The 20,289-nt window shown below is 33.7% G+C and overlaps 1 protein-coding gene across 8 annotated transcripts in view; it reads left to right on the forward strand.

Annotated features, from left to right (window-relative positions):
• POSTN (periostin) overlaps positions 1–18,779 on the forward strand; it is a 34,787-nt gene extending 16,008 nt beyond the window's left edge. The window contains exons 11-23 of one of the 8 annotated variants that reach the window (XM_068984321.1): positions 1,417–1,553; positions 2,121–2,251; positions 2,767–2,897; positions 2,997–3,099; positions 3,207–3,274; positions 4,266–4,311; positions 7,181–7,261; positions 9,863–9,952; positions 10,638–10,727; positions 11,557–11,634; positions 12,019–12,102; positions 16,770–16,811; positions 18,017–18,779. In XM_068984321.1, coding sequence (XP_068840422.1) covers positions 1,417–1,553; positions 2,121–2,251; positions 2,767–2,897; positions 2,997–3,099; positions 3,207–3,274; positions 4,266–4,311; positions 7,181–7,261; positions 9,863–9,952; positions 10,638–10,727; positions 11,557–11,634; positions 12,019–12,102; positions 16,770–16,811; positions 18,017–18,054 — 1,119 coding nt within the window. In that variant the 3' untranslated portion in view covers positions 18,055–18,779. Of the gene's footprint in view, positions 1–1,416; positions 1,554–2,120; positions 2,252–2,766; positions 2,898–2,996; positions 3,100–3,206; positions 3,275–4,265; positions 4,312–7,180; positions 7,262–9,853; positions 9,953–10,637; positions 10,728–11,556; positions 11,635–12,018; positions 12,103–16,769; positions 16,812–18,016 lie in introns of all 8 variants that reach the window. The other 7 variants (XM_068984324.1, XM_068984325.1, XM_068984322.1 and 4 more) reach the window with 7 other exon arrangements.
• Positions 18,780–20,289: the final 1,510 nt, after the last annotated feature.

Here is a 20,289-nt window from a genome sequence, read left to right on the forward strand (position 1 = left end):
CAGCGTTTTCATACCATAGGTCCACAAGGTCAAGACACTTTTTAAATGATACGGAAAGGACTTCTCTGGTGGTTCAGTAGTTAAGACTCTGTGCTTCCAACACAGGGGGCGTGGGTTCAGTCTCTGATGAGGAAATTGAGATCCCACGTGTTATGTGGTACAGGCCAAAAAAACCCAAAAACAAAACAGAAAATGTGCTGCATTCTAAATGATACATATACAAAGATTAGTTTTGTTCAAAGTGCTATAACTTAACCAATAACTTAGCTTATACTTGATAGGGTTTTACTATCAATATAGTAAATATTTGCATAGAAAATACAGCAATATATGGAAATATATGGGCTTCCCAAGTCGTGCCACTGGTAATTTGCCTGCCATTGCAGGAGACACAAGAACTGCGTTTTTGATCCCCGGGTTGGGACGATCCTCTGGAGTAGGAAATGGCAACCCACTCCAGTATTCTTGCCTGGAAAATTCCATGGACGGACAAGCTTGGTGGACTTCAGTTCATGGGGTAGTAAAGAGTTGGTCACAACTAATCATGCACACACATGCCACACCATAGTAATATATAGTAAAGATCACAAGAGGCAGTGAAGTCACTGAACTTCATGATTAAAGAAATTTACTAGAAAGGGTCTGAAAGAATGAGTAGAACCTGGAGAGGAATGACAGAAAATACAGAAATAGAATTATATGGAATTGCTTTGGCATCACTGACTCAATAGACATGAGTTTGAGCAATATCCTGGAGATAGTGAAGGACAGGGAAGCCTGGCGTGCTGCAGTCCATGGGGTTGCAAAGAGTCAGACACAACTTAGCACCTGAACAACAATAATCGACAACACTACCTTTCCTACACATATAGTAGCTTGCCTAGTAGTAGAAAACCTGGTTGAATAAGATGAGTGAGGTCAGATGGTGTGCTATGCTTAGTCACTTAGCTGAGTCCGACTTTTTGCAACCCCATGGTCTGCAGACCACTAGGCTCCTCTGTCCATAGGGATTCTCCAGGCAAGAATACTGGAGTGGGTTGCCATGCCATCCTGCAGAGAATCTACCGAACTCAGGGACCGAACCCAGGTCTCCCATACTGCAGGCAAATTCTTTACCATCTGAGCCACCAAGGAAGTCCATGAATACTAGAGCGGGTAGCTGATCTTTTCTCCACCCAGGAATAGAACCAGGGTCTCCCGCATTGCAGGCAGATTCTTAACCAGCTGAGCTACCAGGGAAGCCCAGATCAGATGGTACAAGTCATTAAAAACAGAGGAGAGAAACCGTTTCCTCTGGCATCATAAGCCTAGAGACCTTTCAGAAGAAACCATCCAGAAATTTTATTAGGGAGCTTCTTCCACATAGGGAATTTCAAATAAGGAAATGCACAGTTGCATCTTTCTTTCCTTTGCTAGGCTGTCTGCATTGAAAATTCATGCATGGTGAGAGGAAGCAAGCAAGGAAGAAATGGTGCCATTCACATATTCCGAGAGATCATCAAACCAGCAGAGAAATCCCTCCATGAAAAACTGAAACAGGATAAGCGCTTCAGGTAAGCTTCACCTCCACAAGAGAATAAGACCTTTTGACATAGTTTTATTTCACAGTAAGTATTCCAAAATGCATTCAGTATTCAGTATTGCTGAGAATGCAATTTAGAATAAGAAGCTTATACAAGTGTTTCAAAATTAAAATATATTCTTAACACTAGTTTTCTTCCATAATATGATTTGGTGAGTAAAAAACAAACAAAAACCAATCTAATAGACTGAACTACTCCTTGCAAATTTTTTATAATTATGTTTTTTAAAAATGGTAGTATGTATTAGCAAAGACTATTTTGCAGAATATTAAATGAACAAATGCTTCTATTGTGTTACCAAATATGACTTCATCAAGTGTTACAGGAGAAAAACAGAGGTTTGGAAATTTAAAAATCATACACATATTTAAATAATTTCCCCATGATAAACCTTTAACAGTAAATTGCATTTGAAACATATGAAAGTGTATGAGTCATTTTCTTATTTTTCCACGTAAAGGGATTCTGCTGTATTTCAGGCATGGTCTGTAGGCTTACCTAGACTAAATCTAATAAACACATGTCCTTCCTGCCTAGCATCTTCCTCAGTCTACTTGAAGCTGCAGACTTGAAAGAGCTCCTAACACAGCCTGGAGATTGGACTTTATTTGTACCAACCAATGATGCCTTTAAGGGAATGACTAATGAAGAAAAGGAAATTCTGATTCGTGAGTAGAAGTGAACACCAGATATATTTGCCCCTTGATTTCATGATCTCATTTCTTCCTCAAGTGTTCCTACCTAGATGTCGGCCCCCCACAGTTCCCTCTTTCATATTCATGGCTAGCCTTCCTCTTCTTATTCCACTTAGACTATGTAGAGGTTCCCTCATCAGCGTTCTCAAATAACTCCTTACTGTCATGTTGTGGGGCTAGATAATCACTTATGTCATCTCTATTAAAGGCCACACAGTGAGGTGACAGAGAAGGAAATAGTCACAATTTCAAAAAAATAATTTGATTTTTTTTCCTCCAGTAAGTTGGATAATATTTTGATTGAACTGACTGAAGAGACTATGTTTTGACATAGCATTGTTACTGCCTTGAGAGAACAATGACATTATGAGAAATTACAGAGTGGAAAAAAATCATTACAAAGAAATATTTTCCCCTTAGTCGTCATAATATCAAAATGTCAAAATATATGACATATTATTAAATAAATATATATATTTTTCTCCTAGGGGACAAAAATGCTCTTCAAAACATCATCCTTTATCACCTGACACCAGGAGTTTTCATTGGAAAAGGTTTTGAACCTGGCGTTACTAACATTTTAAAGACCACACAAGGAAGTAAAATCTATCTGAAAGGAGTAAGTTCTCTAGAATATATCTATGAGAGTGTTAATCCAGTATTCAGTTATCCTAATGTTCATTAAATTTCCCATTGACATTATCCCCTGTTTTAACAGGTAAATGATACACTTCTGGTAAATGAACTGAAATCAAAAGAATCTGACATCATGACAACAAATGGCGTCATTCATGTCGTAGATAAACTCCTCTATCCAGCAGGTTGGTAATTATTGAACTGATTAATGAAAAATAAATCTTTTTCAATAGAAACCTAGATTTTTATTTCATTGATTCTCACAATATTCATTTTATATTCCTCTTCGCAGACACACCTGTTGGAAATGATCAGCTGCTAGAAATACTTAATAAACTGATCAAATACATCCAAATTAAGGTACAGATGTCATTGCATAGTGCTCTCCTTGTAGCTCAGTTGGTAAAGAATCTGCCTGCAATGCAGGAAAACTGGGTTTGATTCCTGGGTCAGAAAGATCTCCTGGAGAAGGAAATAGCAACCCACTCCAGTATTCTTGCCTAGAGAATTCCATGGGCAGAGGAGCCTGGCTATTGCATATGTTTCTAATGTGCTTAACAGATATTGCAGGTTTAACATAAAAAACTAGAAATGTATACATTAATAAGTAAGTATACCCTGACTACATTGCTCTCTGTTGATTATACACCATTGGGATCATTTCTTCAATACTTTACAATCCAGTAGGGAAGATAGGACATGTAGATAAAAGCAATAATTTTTCTATCATCAAATATTTTTGCTACAGAATATAAGGGAAAGATATTTACTTGTAAGAGATAGCCACTAATTACAATAGTTAGGGTCTCCTTAGCTGCTGAGATGGTAAAGAATCTGCCTGCAATGCAGGAGACCTGGGTTGGAAAGATCCCCTGGAGGAGGACATGGCAACCCACTCCAGTATTCTTGCCTGGTGAATCCCCATATACTGAAGAGCCTGGTGGGCTAGAGTCCATGAGGTTGCAAAGAGTTGGACATGACTGAGTGACTAAGCACACAGCACAATAATTAAAGGCAAAGGAATATTTGGGAATAAACACTGGGTTGAATATCAGTAGGGTTAAAGTGCCTGACAACATATGAAATATTATGTAATAAACATTTAATTTGGGATTTGCTATTTTATAATTTTTAAAACTCTGAGTAACAAATCCGACCATTTTTGCCGTCTTCCCAATAGCAAGAAATTTGAAGGTGACATGAAGACTTCATTTTTTACTAAATGTAATGGTAGTTTCACTTCTTTAGTGAGAATTAAAAATCATGGTGCCACGATTTTGTTAATACAGTGACAACATTTCATGTTAGTGCAACGACTACATTTCATGTTACTAAATATATTTATTTTCAGTTTGTTCGTGGCAGTACCTTCAAAGAAATCCCCATAACTGTCTACAGTAAGTACATAATGAATATTTGTCACATATATGTGGCAAGATGTAAAAAAAAGAAAATAATTTTGTGTTTACTGAGATGATTGATAATCTGGTATTTAGAATTCCAAACAATGGCAAAACTCATCCCACTTGAAACAGGGCTTGCAGTCTGGAGGAGACCTTTCACCTCCAATGAACCACTTCTTCACTCACAGCTTGATTCAATTGTTAGCATGGCAAACATGCAAGGGAGAAAGTCATACAAACATATAGGAAAAAGACAGCTAAGATGAATTCCAGAGCTATTTGAAAATTCAAATGTGTGGAAATAGAAATAATATTTTTGAAACATTTCTAGCTCATTCCACTCTCAAGACCTCAGCTATTTAAGGGCAGACTGTCAGAGAATTCTAACGTTTATGGGCTGGTGGTTCAAAAAACTCTCCCCATTCAAAATTGGATGAAGGAACAAAAACATTGTCAGGTGATAAACCTAGAGTTTCTAGATTCCAAGGTTTCTTTTATTCCTGACTCTACCAGATTATCAAAATTAAACCTCTATTTCTTAACCATGGTAAAGGTATTTCATTTGCATAAATGTTAACTCATAGTATTTCTTATTCAGTGTAGTTTTTTCTTTCTTTGTCTTTTCCTCTTTTCCACTGCAGCTTTCAAAGCAGAAATTCTTTTTCATTTTGTTTTGACTCTACAGTTCAACACTCAAAACATATCAGTAGCTAAAGCGTTGCACCCATTTGTACATTTATTTTGGCTAGAATTGTTCTATTTTATACTGTGAGCATCCTGTTATTCAATTAAGAAAATTTTCCTTAAGATTTACACCAGATATGGAACAGGCATAAAGATGATGTAAGGAGCAAAACAAAATGTCTGCTGTTCTTACTGATTTCAAGTATGTGATATTGACATGGACAATCCTAGAATCAGGCCAGATCAGCACTGTTTCAAAGATTTAGTTGGAAATAGTTATACTTCCACATGGTTTAAATTCCAGTCTGGAAGTATACAGTCTTGTTAAAGATATTTTTTATTTAAAAAAATCAGAAAACATTATGAGCTCTATTCATCAGAAATGCTATGTCATCTTCCTCCATAAAAATTATGCCTGCACTGCAGTTCCCTACTTTATCCATGAGAGGTTCACCATTTTCTCTATGTATCAATGCACTATTTTGCTTACAATGACCTAAAATATTATAATTCCTTTATTTTCCTTTACTTACATTGGATACCTACTCAGAGAGAATAATCTACATTTTATGAAATTATGCAAGTCTAATGAATCTTGTCTACCTACTCACAGCTCTTGAAAGAGCTCTGAGATTTACATGCTGATGTGGAATATTGCTTTAACTCCTCTCTGACGTGTATGCTGTTACTTGGAAGCATAGTTGAGATGAAGGTTGAGACTAATTAAACCAAAAATTCCATTTTCATGTTCCTTTATTGACCTGTCTCTAAAATTTCTTTGTCTTATTATGTACTATTCTTGTCCCCCAAATACCTTACATATTAAATTGTATGGGGGAAAAATGCTCTCTAGTATATGTTGCCAAATATATGACATTTGAGGTGGAGAGGAATAAAATCAGTATTTAATCTTCATCCTTTGACCTGTCAAAACTATTTAAGTATTCAGAAAAGCAAAACTGAAGCAGAACTAGGAACCAAATAAATATTCTAAACTTCAAGTTCCTTAACATGAAGTGTATTTTTAAGCTAAAGCTAATTAACCCATTCTGATAGTAGCAGCAGAGACCTTCATGGAAAGGTTTCTCTCTGGCCAGACCACCTGTGGAATGGATAACTGGGCTCACCAATTTGATATATTTCAGAGTTTCATAATTTGAGATCTCAACATGTTAAATCTGAAAGAACTGAAACAGTCACAATTAAGCCCTGGAATCCATATGAATTCAAAGAGTTGACACAGATACAAATTTCAAACACCTGAAGTGAAAATGTGACAGAAATCCAAATGTACTAACATCTTGCCTCTAGTGTGTCAACACAGTCTGTTACAACTGCACAGACAGCTTTAGTTCCTTATCTAATGACTCCATCTTTTAAGGCTGTAATTAGAAATGATAAAAAGTCAGTAGCTCTGGTATCTGACTCCATAGGCACACTTTCAATTAATCTATGCAATCAAAAGCTGACCAAATGGTTGGCTACTATTTTAAATATATTTTGCACATAATTATTTCAGTTGAGTGGATAACATACATTCAAAATACTTAGCTTTCAGTTTAAAACTGATGATGAAAATTATAGTCATTTTAGCCTGTAACAAATATTTAAATATATGATCATATCATATTTGTTGCATAGAGCTCACGGCTGGCTGACTGAAAAATTCCATTTTTAAGTATTCTGAACTAATTTTTTTTTAATTTTCCTTTCTATATCACTGTCATCAAATGCATGAAAAATATTTCAAGTCTTTTTCTTTCAATGTCTTCTAATTGAGAAAGAACCCAACAATGCAATTTAAGATACTATGAATTGTATGAGATTAATCATGTTTATTTGTCTTTGTTGCTATGCAGCCAGTATTTTCAAGAAGTACAAAAGAAGGTAAAGAGCTTTAGTGCTGCAGTTCAAACTTGTAGATTTCTAGGTAGAATTCCTCACATAGAAAGTATATATTTCACTGGAACAAATCAAAGTCACTGGACTTCAGAGTTCATCTGGACAAGAGAAGATACTAGATAATTACTATGAGTTATTTCCTGTATATGACTGCCTGAACATATTACCACATCTGCTACCTCAGTACCCAACAAAGACCAAAGGGGAAAAAAAAGACAATTTCATTCAGGTTGTTTTTATGTAAGCATCATTTATGTTCCACTTTCTATACTTTCAGCAACTAAAATTATAACCAAAGTTGTGGAACCAAAAATTAAAGTGATTGAAGGCAGTCTTCAGCCTATTATCAAAACAGAAGGTAAAAATCAATGTATACATGGTTCCTTAAAAATCCATGTAATAGACTGATTTCTATGAATGTATCTACATTCTTTTTGAAACTAACATGCTAAATATCTCCATATCGATGGCATGCTCATTTAACAGCAGAATGCAGAATGCAAGTTTATTTAGAAGAGTAAATGTGCGTTCCTAATACCTTCAGTACATTTGCTTGTATCTGATTTCATTTGAACTTAATTTGCCATTGCATTAGCACTAGTACCCAGATACTCGCTAAACTGAGCTTTCTTCCCTGCACCTGTACTCTTTATAGCTGTGTTTCCAGTCTCCCCATATCAATCTCTTTCATACTGTTAGAAGGTGCTCCAAAAAAGTGCACATATCTTTTTATTCAACAGACTCAGAGAGCACAGAAGCTGTATATTGAAGAAAACTTTTAAAATGTACATCCACACATGATATAATTTTTAATTAAACCACTAGGAACGGAGGAAATAAGTAGTTGGTACAATGAATCAAACCTTAGAATCCTTAATTCCAGCCTTGAATGTGTGTGTATATTTTATATATTCTTATATATAGTATTATATATTCTTATATGTATACATATATAAGATGGATGTTCCTTGGATATTCAGTGATTAGGGCTCAGTGTTTTCATTGTGGTAGCCCAGGCTTTATCCCTGTTTGGAGAATTAAGATCCTGCAAGCCATGTAGCATGGCCAAAAAAATAAAGTTAAAATAAATAAAATTAGGTTGTTTAAAGAGAGAGAGAATTTGGTGCTTTAAGAAGTTAAATCACAGAAATTTTTGTTTAGAAAATATTTCTTGATCATTTTAATGAAAAAATAAAATGGTCCTTAATTTTAAAATTCTTGTACTATTTTTTTAAAATTAGATTCCCTAAAATTGTGTATAATCACTTGCACACATCTTCTTCAGTAGAAATCATTCAGATGCACTATTTTTGTTTTCCAAGATTCATCTCTTTTCTTTCAAGCTTCTTTCAACCTATCTATCTTCCCAGTCTTTGTGAACAGGATTCTACTGTATTACTGTTTCTTCAATTAGGAACACAATGGAGCATCAACTCTACTTGGGTTCCTCCTATGAAGGGAACTAAGATGAAAAATGGGATCATGTCCCCTGTGCATTAACAACTCTTAAGTTAAAAAATTTGGAAATTTGCCTTTGTATAACATAATGAGGGAGACAAATATTAATACTTGCCTTGGCAGCCATCTATAATTTTGTCATCCTAGGATTGCTATTGGCATTTCCTTCTCACTGTTTAAACTTTTGCTGATTCATTGGTAACTCCTGAATTCTTACTACATATATTAGGATGTTTCTTAGAAAAGGTACTTAACCAAATTTTAGAATTAGGAATAAATCAACTGAAATTCAATTCAATAAATACTTATTGTACCAATCCTGTGCTGGGTATTTTCCTAGGTCCCCACCAGAGTAAATATGAAAAAAAAATTTTTGGTAGTAAATTCCTGCCTTCATAGAACTTAAGGGTGGAGGATGTTTCTCAAATGCTAGTTGAGGCTTTTCTAAAGAAATGTTTACTTGGATATTTTATTAACTCACTTCCTGCTTTTAAACTCCTTAGCTGTTCTTTCCCTTTGAAGTTTCCACACCTTAAAAACTTGGCCTTATGTTTTGATACTCAATGTCCCTTGACCCCATAGATCAAATATTATGGTGTGAAATACTTATTGTTTGAATCAGCTGTACTCTTGTTTCATTATTTTAGATCTTCCTAGACTATTTAATTCTGGGTAATGGTGTACATTGACAATTTCTGGACAAACAAATAAACCTTCTCAAAGATAAGGAAATATAGCTCCATTCAACTGTTAAAGGGTGTTACTATATGAGTTAAATGTACTGAACTTCTCATCTAATTACTATGTAGTAATGTAGTAATCAGCTTTCTAACATTCAAAATGATTTTCTCTTGGAGCAAAATCATTTTGCAAGTCAAATGTAACACAACTTTTGCATTTGAAGGACTGTTTAACTATTAATTAGTAAATATTTGCAGCATTCACATAGAAAAGGTAAGTACTCCCATTTTCCCATAAAACCTGAAAATTGTATCTTAAAGGTAGGCATAAAGTTGGGCTTTTTTGATGTTCAGTTATGCCCATTAGATAACAATATAAGATACAGAGTAGTTAAAAATTAAATTTAAAATGTAATAAGAAAAGCAAGTAATAGACATCAGTATGGTAAAGTAAGATCTACACTAGCTATCATTAGAGCAACTGAAATTTGTACATACTGTGTGATTCACAAAGTATAGTCATATATAACATTTTGTGTGAACAGAATTTATAACTATGAATAAATGGATCAATTAAACATTTGTTTAAATTCTAAAGCTGATGAAATTCATTTTAGTAGCACACTAATAGACCCAGGAGTCATTTGTTCTCCTAAATACTACTCAATCTGAAGACAATGGGAACTATTTAAAACCAATTTCATAAAACCTCAAAGTACTTTGACATTTCAGCAACACCAGTGTTGAAATAAATTTCCTGTTCTGGTAAATTTAAAGGACTGCATTAACATGATAATTTGTCTCCTAAAACGACGCCTCAGGACGCACAATACCAAAGGTCAAAACTGAAGGTGATCCTGAATTCAGACTGATTAAAGAAGGTGAAACGGTAACTGAAGTGATCCATGGAGGTGCGTTCTGTTTCCCTAGCCTATTTAGGATCACTGTGAACATTTTGAAATTGTGCTGGTTTAAATATGTTGAATATCTGATGTTTTCTCTTGACTTTTATACACATTGGTGAAAAGCTTTTGTCAGTTATCGATTCTTATTAGCCAATCAATTAAAATATAGTTTACCTTTTAATGGATCTAGTTGGATTCGATTTTACCATTAAATCACCAGGTCCAACAAAACCGTCTTTACTCTGCGTATGCAAGGATGATTATGAATATAATGAAAACAATCACACCAATACCAGATAACATGTTGGTCCTAGAAGAAAGAATGAAAATTCTATAAGATTAATAAGCCACAGCCTGGACTTTTTATAAGGTTCCCATTCTAATGATGTGCAATTCCTTGGATTCTCTGTAAATGCTCATTGCACAGTCAGGAGACAAGTATGACATGGAGTGTTAGCTTGACAGTTGGCTCTCTCCTTTACCCAAGATTCAGGACATGACTACTACCTCTATTATCTGAATTTATTTGAGATATGTTCTCCAAATGATTATGATTGATTTCTAAATGGTATTACTGTGAGAAATACATTTAATCAAATGTACATTTAATACATTTGATTAAATGTCTAGCTTATGGCCATTTACACACCATACGAGGACAAATCAAATGCATTTTTCTTCCCCAATTTAGAGCCAATTATTAAAAAATACACCAAGATCATTGATGGAGTGCCTGTGGAAATAACTGAAAAAGAAACAAGGGAAGAACGAATCATTACAGGTAGTCTTTAATTCAATACTATAGAACACTCTGTGTGTGTGTGTGTGTGTGTGTGTGTGTGTGTGTGCATTCAATGCAACCCTATGGACTGTAGCCTGCCGGGTTCCTCTGTCCATGGGATGCTCCAGGCAACTATGCTTGGATTACAAAGAGCAAATCACATTTAATCCTAAAATATCTCTATAAGAATTACTAAAGAAGCTTAAGTCATTTTCATGGTGGTTTTGAAGTTATTCATTTCTTTTTTGGTAGAAATAATACTAACTCTAAATATATAATCTATGTTTTCTCCTGAATTGGAAATTTGGGAGCAAATCTATAAGCATGTGTTTTTATTATGAATACACATATGTATTATATAATACATTTTCTTCACTTTGCTATTTATTGAGTTACTAAATCCTAAAAGAAAAACCATTCCCTCCTTTGAATTTTCCATTAATCTTAAGGTCTACACACCAAACTATATTCAAGTTAGTATAAAACAATTTATAAATAATTTCAGTAAACCTCTGTATTAGTCTGCCACCAATGAATTAGCATAAAATTCTGAATTCAGCTATTTTACAAGTATTTGTCTAAACAAGCAGTCAGCACCTATGGCCCATGCCATCTTTTAATACTTATGTAAATAAAGTTTTATTGGAACATGATGTGACCATTCATTTATACAATGTCTATGGCTATTTTCACACTACAAGGGAAAAGTTGAATAGTTGCAACACCAACCATATGACCCATAAAGTCTAAATTACTCACTATCTAACTGTTACAGAGGAAGTGTACCTACCCTTGTTTCAGGTATTTTTGTAAACTGTCTTTCCTTTAGGTCCTGAAATAAAATACACTAGGATTTCAACTACAGGTGGAGAAACAGAAGAAACGCTGAAGAAACTGTTGCAAGAAGGTCAGTATGTCTGGAAAAATAAGAATGTGACTTTTCTTAAGCTATCTATTTATATCAAATTCTAATATAATCTTTGAGGCCTTTTACATTTTCTTCTCTATCTCACTCCTTTGTTCTAGTTCCATACCAACACAAGACAAAAATCCAAAGATAGGGAATGAAACTCAGATGATAGTCATATTGATGGGTTTGTTCTGTATTTGTTATATACTGTTCAACAACTTTGTAAGAAAATTGGCTTATCAAAAAATAGCACTTAAAACCAAGAAGAACCAAGTGTTGGTCTGGAATTTATTGTTTGGCAGATGCCATTATGTATCGCATCAAATCTCCAGCCCTTTTATTACATAAACCAATTTCTGCTGTAAACATGTATCCTCTCAGAGGTCACCAAGGTCACCAAATTCATTGAAGGTGGTGATGGTCATTTATTTGAAGATGAAGAAATTAAAAGACTGCTTCAGGGAGGTTAGTAAAAGGGAAACAACTAACCCACTTAACAGGTTCTGATAACTGAGTTCTTCAGCTTTTTAAAGACTGACCATTCAGGTTTGTTTGTTTTTTAATTAGGTTAAAAAACAGCTTCAAGTCTGTCTTAACAGATTGATTGGGTCAATGGTGGTTAAAGTAAGAGATATAAAGAAAGAATTACTAGCTTAAACAGTCTTTAAAAAGTTCAGTGGGGAGCAATGAATATTTTTTTGCTCTGATACAGACAACTGTAAGGATATTCTTAGTATGTGAAAGAGGGATGCTTTTAAAATTGGTAATTATTAAAAGAAGCCCAAATTGAAATAATTTTTCTATTTTAAAAAATGTATTCACTGCCCCCACAACCATAATAAAAGGCATGTTTATGAATTTTTTTAAGTGCATAGAACTAGCAAAAAAAAATTGCATTTAGCAATTTTATTTTCCAAAACTACATTCTCAGGAATGGGTTATCTGTTTCTTCTAACAGTTCAAGTGATAATCTATACCTGGAGCTGTAAATTATTTTGCATATGAAATTAATTTTAATCTTTAAAATATGGAATGTTCTCTATGGCATTAAAAGGACCTACTTTTAAAAGGAAAGAAGAAAAAGAATTCAAAATCTTACACAAGCTCTCAATGGTAATTACACAAAGAAGTTTGACTAAACTAATTTCTAATTCATTTTATTAACAAAAAACTACTTAAATTGTTTTAGAGAAACAAGAATTTAAATTTTCTAGAAAAATCAAATATGTTCTTTGAAATATACTGTGAATTAAGAAACACAACTTAAGTTTAGTGTTTATCCAAAGTATGGTTCCCATTAGCTTTTATGCTTAAAATTTTAAAAATTATAGTACTATGTCCAAGAATTTGTAATTTCTTTTGGGACTGTATCTCTATTTAGCAATTATTCTTTATTTTTACATAAGCAGAGTCTCTTACATAATATTGATACTGTTCAGCAATAGTAAAAATAAATAATTTTTTTGAACCAATGATTGAATTTCCCCTCAATAGAAAAATGTGTGTCTGAAAAATACAAGACTTCCTTTCAGACTACTGGGAGTATATGACACTCCCAAAGCCACAGTAGAACCAGTTTCCTATAAGCTATAATACAAAATTTACTCACCTACATCTAAATGCTTACACTCTACTAGAAAAAAGGTGGAGATTTGAGTGAAGAAAGGCAGATATTGTGAAAATTAAGTTGAATTCTTTTTTTTTCAGTCCTTGCCATAGTAAGCAGCTTTGTAGAATGGCAGTGCTTTTTAGAGAATGAACCAACTAGTAGTTGCACTTGTATATATTGCTTTAATTTATTTAGACTTAAACTTCCGGTAAGTATGTTTTCCTCCCCTTCAATACGCCCCTGTTATCAAGTCCATTATAAACAACGAACTGAGTTTTGAAGAATAACTTCGGCCAAAAGAAGATAATACCTGTTACAAGAATAAGATCATCTAATTTTAATCAATAGAAATAGAATCCTTGTTTAATTCTGGTTTCTGTTCATCCCAGAGGTTGACTCCTTAATCTTCCAGTGTTTGGTTTCTCTACATACTTATAAAGCATTCATTTTGTCAATGTCACAACATAAATTTAATAGTTTTTTTAAAAGATGTTATATTTTATATTGGAGTATAGCCAGTTAACAAAGTTGTGATAGTTACGGATGCATACACAGCAGAGCTGTGCCGTAAATATACATGATTGAGCCACACATATACCTGTATCCATTCTCCCCCAAACTCCCCTCCCATCCAGGCTGCCACATAACATTGAACAGAGTCCCATGTGCTATACAGTAAATCCTTGCCACAGCATAAATTTTTATCAAAACATTTCCAAGGATTCTTTTCTCGTAAGGAAGACAATATAAGTGGTATAGTTACTAATACCTGGACATTAACTGGACATTCTAGTTTTCTTTTTTCCAGCCCTGTAAAACCATTGGGTCAACACTGAGTAACAAGTGTCCTCTTGTCTAGATCCCAAGAAACACCAGTGAAGCTGGTGTGAATAAAGATTATGTCAGGCAAGATAGGCTTTTTTTTTCTTTCAGAATATTGATCTATAGCTAAACTATGGTCTTCATCTCAAAGCTTGTAGTTTTCTATCTGAACTGCTCATTTTATGGTACATACAGTACATTTTGATGAATTGAATGTATTCCTCAATCATTTAGTTCATGTTTATAAACTTGGCTAAATGGTCAATTGGGTACTAATACTATGATTTGTTATTTAAATACTTCAGACTCCTTAACTAAAATTCTTCTCAAAAATGTGTACAGTTGTTCACTCTTATGTTAAATAGAACTACATTTACTGAAACTACTGAAGTAATTAAGGGAAAATTGCAGAAAATTAGGCTATGGAGAAAGGAACAACAACAAAAAGCTGTTTGAGAAGGTTTTGATAAATCTGCCAGTATAACATTTGAAGATTTACGGCCTCTGTACGGAACAGAGGATCAGGTCCTAGGTCTGGCTTTCAATCTGGGCTCCAACTTGAACTTAAGTAAACTGATGTGTTTCTGCCTTCTTTTCTTAACCTGGGAAGAGGGGATGGTAATGTTACCTACATAAAAATAACCAATATATGGACAGCACTTGGAATAATGTTCACTGCATAATAATAATGTCCTCAGTGATGTTAGCTACTATCAGGATTATGTCAATTCACACTAACATGGTCAACAAAGTAATATTTTATGCTCTACTTTAAATTTACAGAGTCATAGCTATGTAAAAATACAACAATCTTGCAGATAATTGGGTGGAAACACTTTGTGTGTTTAAGGAAACATGGTGGGGAGGGGCATTTTCGTGGGATCATTCCAATGACTGGTTTACCTTAACACTTTTGCTTCTCTAAACACAACATACAAGTGTCATTCAGTCTGAAATTGTAGAGAGCCACTGAGAGAAAATCTGATTTTCTGCATTTTAATTAAGCTTTTCTTCAAGAGATATTTGTTTGCCACAGTGAATATTTCTTATTTTGATTTTGTCATAGCCAAATAGTGATAAATTAACAAGTTAGGTAATTAGATGTGCATTAATCAGATGCTGCCAAATTTATAAAAGAAAATTGAGTGTAAGTGCTTGTTTTCAAAAGTAATGTTGAAATCTTGTTTTAAGTTGCATGATAAGTGCTCTTTGGAATTAGTAAGTCCATTTTATACAATGATTTCCATCTTTTCTTGACAATATTTCCATCTTTTCTTGACATTTTTTTTTGTGGCCAAATAAAACTGAAGTTAAGGGAAATATATCAATTGGAGCATACTCATAATTCAGACTTTTCTATCTCACCTAAACTCTCCCCTACTATCCAATCTGAGGAGGTTTTCCCTAGTTCTACATTTTACTATAGTATTAATGCATATGATAAATGGTTATGTAACTTATATCCAGGCAGAATAAAAAGACATGCTGGAAATGTGCTATGTAGACAGAAACACAATTCTCCAAAAAATACTTAATATTTCTTTTTTTTTTTTTTAATTCTTGACATTATATAGCCAAAAATACTGTTGGTCATAGTTTCATGTCTTACTTTTATGAGATTTCAGAGAACTGAAAAAAATATATTTATATATCACAGAAAAATTTTGATTTCATTGTTGAGTACAGATAATATATAAAAATTGAGAAGTCAAACTTTGGAGAAAAAAATAAAGAAGGTAAGCAGAGAAGCAAAGTCGCTATAGGGACCATATTTATTCTTTGATCTCAAATGTCCAACCACAGAATGAAAATGTGAATTTCAGTTGACCAAGTAGTCTTGTCAATAAGTTAAAAGAAAAAATGGAGAACTGGGAAATATTTTGCAAAATATTGCATTGTATGATGAGCAACTTCCTTTTCACTTTTCACTTTCATGCATTGGAGAAGGAGATGGCAACCCACTCCAGTGTTCTTGCCTGGAGAATCCCAGGGATGGAGGAGCCTGATGGGCTGCCGTCCATGGGGTCGCACAGAGTCGGACACGACTGAAGCGACTTAGCAGCAGCAGCAGCATTGTATGAACACTGCATTGTTATGAACAGTTAAAATTCTAAAATATGAGCTCTTATCATTTTTAACTATTTAATTTTTAAATGGTCTTTTGGATTGGAATTCAATTCAGGAATTGAATTGGTACAAACTTCTTGAATTGCTTATTGGCATGCTTCACATATTAAAAGTTAATCAAAATTAAGTTACAATGAGAATTTTACAGAGGCAGAAGTCTGATATATCACAAATAGGAATGACTAGGAAAAAAATGAGTGCATAACTCTGGGAATATACTTCTGCTAAACTTCATAGGATGCTAGACATCCTTTCATCATAAAGTGATGCCTTTTATAAAAAGGATGAAAAGTAAGTCATGTAAGTCACTTACTCCATGCAAAAATGGAACACCATCTGGGGCTCCACATACCGTAATAAAACAATATGTTTTGCAAAAATAGTAAACATTCATTATGATATAAGGAAGACAAATGTCTGTGGCCAATGCCAAAGTCTCACTACTCCAGGAGAAAATCTATAGGTTTAAGTGATGTTTATTTAAAACTTCACACTTTTCTGCTAAAATGTGTTTTCCTGTCTCATGTTAGTCATAATTTCAAAGTATTTTTAACTTACAACTGTTTAATTTCAGACACACCTGTGAGAAAGATACAAGCCAACAAAAGAGTTCAAGGTAAATATATTGATTATGGTGATTTGCATAAGTGGCACACCTGTTACATTAAGACAAAACAAAGGAGAGTATTTTAATACACTTTATTTTCAGCAAAGTATTTTGATATGAATCAGAAAATAAGTCTTTCATATTACTCACTATTAATAAAATGTAAGAAAAGCAAACATCAATGGAAAGAAAATTATACTCATGTAAACTGTTAAATATATTGAATCACTGGGATAGATTAAAGTAGAGTTAATTTGAAAAGAAATCTTTAAATACCAAAGTTGAGTAAAAATAAGTTGCAGATACACTGGAACTCTGTGAAACTATTAAATAATTTAAGATGAGGCTGCAGTTTGAGACAAAAATAAATTCAAAGCTATATATACTGCACACTTATAGAAAATGATTAATATATCTATGTACAAAATGTTGATATAATGTGTGGGTTATATACATGTATATATCACCTATGCACTATAACTTTTTTTATAACTTCATTTACGTGCATTTTCTCATCTTCCACTTAGGATACCTTATATTCTGGTACAATCAAATATCAAAGATTTCCTCTGTGGAACTTAGAATTACATACTAATAGTCAAAAGAAATTGCAAGGCTTTTCTATAAAATGCATTTATAGGCATATCTGATTTTAATCTAGTCCAATATAGACATTTGAAACTAAAGACTCGATTGTACAAATAATTTTTAAGTGAAAACTTTATCATGGATTTCTTTTAAACATGCAAAAATCATCCAAATTTTCTAAGGAAATAAAGCATAACTTTATTATGTTCATATACCTTCAATCAAAAGATGACTTGGTTTCATCATAAACAGAATATTATTAAGAAAACATAGTTTAACACTTATTATAATAAGAAATAATAGTCTTTTATAGATATAATTATGCATAAAATGGGCTTTGCTGATGGCTCAGTGATAAAGAATCTGCCTGTAACAGAGGAGATGCAGGTTTGATCCTTGGGGCAAGATGATCCCTGGAGGAGGGCATGGCAACCCACTCCAGTGTTCGTCTGGAGAATCCCATGGACAGAGGAGCCTGGCGGGCTACAGTCCATGGGGTTGCAAAGAGGTAGACATGACTGAAGCCCCTGAGCATGCACCCATACACATGAGTCAAATATCATATTGTTAAACACTATAATTTCATCCTATTTACAATCTATATTCTCTGCCTTCTTCCTAATCAGCATCTAGAAGACGATCAAGGGAAGATCGTCCTCAGTGAAAATCCAGACAGCAGACAACAAAGTTTATACAACCCTAAACCAACAATCCGGTCTTAAAGGAAAAATATGAAAGCCACTTTGATGTGAAGAAATGAGCCAAGACAAAAGAGCAATTGTTGAACAATTCTGAATGCAGTTATTTTTTCTTTCTGAATGAGAAACATGAGGGAGATGTGGGTTTAGCCTCCTGTGGGATAGAATCTGAGGGAAACGTAACACCTTACAGACTTTTACATCTTGACATGAAGAGTTCCAGCTGACTTTGGAATCCATGAGAGAAAATCCTTGTCACTGGATTCATTACAATTCAAATCTCTGAGTTGTGACCTGTTATCCCATTGAGAAGATTGAACCTTGAATTTACATATGGAGAGATAAAATGCATGCAAGGAGTTACCTCTCTGTGGGAAATGGGTAAATAAAAATGGGTGCTCAGTATTAAAATGAAAAAACCAAAATTTTACACCAAAAAGCTTTGCACATTTCTAATAAAATGTGGGTTTACTGGCAAATTATGTTATTTCTACAACTAATTTTGTACTCTTGAAATGTTTGTCTTATGCTTCTTGCAATACATATTTTTTATCTCAAACATTTTGATAAATCCATTTTTCAGGTATAAAGACAATTATTTCAAATGGGTAATTCAAAAAAAACTCAAGGTTTAAGTTAATAAGAGGTTTGGACTTGGGAACAGGACTTTATACCTCTTTTTTTATATATAACAAATACTCATTAAAGGAGATTGAATGAATTTAGTGTTTTTTGAATTTTTAAAACTATTATAATACATAAATAGCCATTACACAGTGAAGCAAAAGTTAAACATCAACTGAGTGTATAATATACCCCCTGAACTGTGCTAAGCTGTGAGGATTCAAAAGAGGAATGAGACAACTACTGTTTTCAAAGGGCAAAAAGACAAACCAGTAACCCACAATGTACCATGGACTGTTAGAGAAGAATCAACGGCACTACACAAACACTTCAATTAAGTATTCCTAGGCTTAGGCTAACTTAGAAGGAGCCAAAGAGATGTCTTTAATGAAGACTTGAAGTCACATAAGAGTCCATTTCATGACAAAAGAGAAGAAGAAAACTATTTGTTTTCTGAGAATGATAAAGAGATTTGTTTGATCTACTCAGATCTCAATAAATGTCATCCTTATCTTAGACCAGACATAAGAGCAGGTAGGGATCAGAATCCATACTGCTGAGAAACCAACTTTTCATAGCTTAATAAATTATACCATGTGTTGAATTTAGCAATCAAAAGACTGTAAAACTGAGGAAAACCAAAACAAAGATATCTCTTGGGTCAGAGGCTCAGTACTAGAGTACTATACTAAAGGACCTGGAGAGATCTGAAGTAGCTGAAAAGCTTTGGTTCTTTGAGCAGCAGTTGAGGTAAGGAAGTGAGGTGTTAAGTTCTAACAGTGCCACTGACTGGAGAATTGCTAGATAGCATGGGTTTTCCAGAATGCTTTCTAGTTTAGACAGTGGTGAGATTTATGCACAGCACTTAAGAGCTCTTGCCAAGAAATAAAATGTCCTACCAACTGAGTACTCAGATAGATATCTTTGGACTTTGATTTCAGCTGGACAGACCATTGCCATGACTTAACCAAAATGGTTCAAAGGAGGTGGTTATGTAAAGTGGCGCTGGTGGAATATACTAAACTAATATCAAGATAAATGGCAGTTCTAACCAGACAGCATATTGTTAACTAACCTTCTGGAAGATCACAGGTTGACTGCATAGAACAAAGAGTACGTGGATTCATTCATTTCACTCCCTTCAGGGTTTGCTTTTGATAATGAGCTGAGTATTGCATGCAGAGTTTGCCTTTGAACATGGTCATCATAGACAGTAGAGATGAACTTGAGGTCTTTTTAAAGACTGGCACCTTTAAGTTCTAAGGCCCTGCTTTTTAAATTTTTTTTGTACCATAGAAGAAATAAAAATAGTATTTGCTAAACATATGTACAAAAATCTAGCATATCTCTGGTAAAGGATAGCCAACTGATACATGTCAATATATTTAAAGATAAAATTTAAAGATAAATTATTGATAAAATAGAAATAACAATACAAGTAAAATGACATAAGGTTAAACTGTATGAAAGTAAATCATTTAAAACCACAAAATAAGAATTTAAAATAGATAAATAATGAATAAATATCCTACCAGGGCACTTTCTACAAATGGAAACTTCAGCATAGTATATGCTTT

This window comes from Capricornis sumatraensis, chromosome 12 (assembly GCF_032405125.1).
Source record: "Capricornis sumatraensis isolate serow.1 chromosome 12, serow.2, whole genome shotgun sequence".
NCBI classification, from domain to species: Eukaryota; Metazoa; Chordata; class Mammalia; order Artiodactyla; family Bovidae; genus Capricornis; species Capricornis sumatraensis.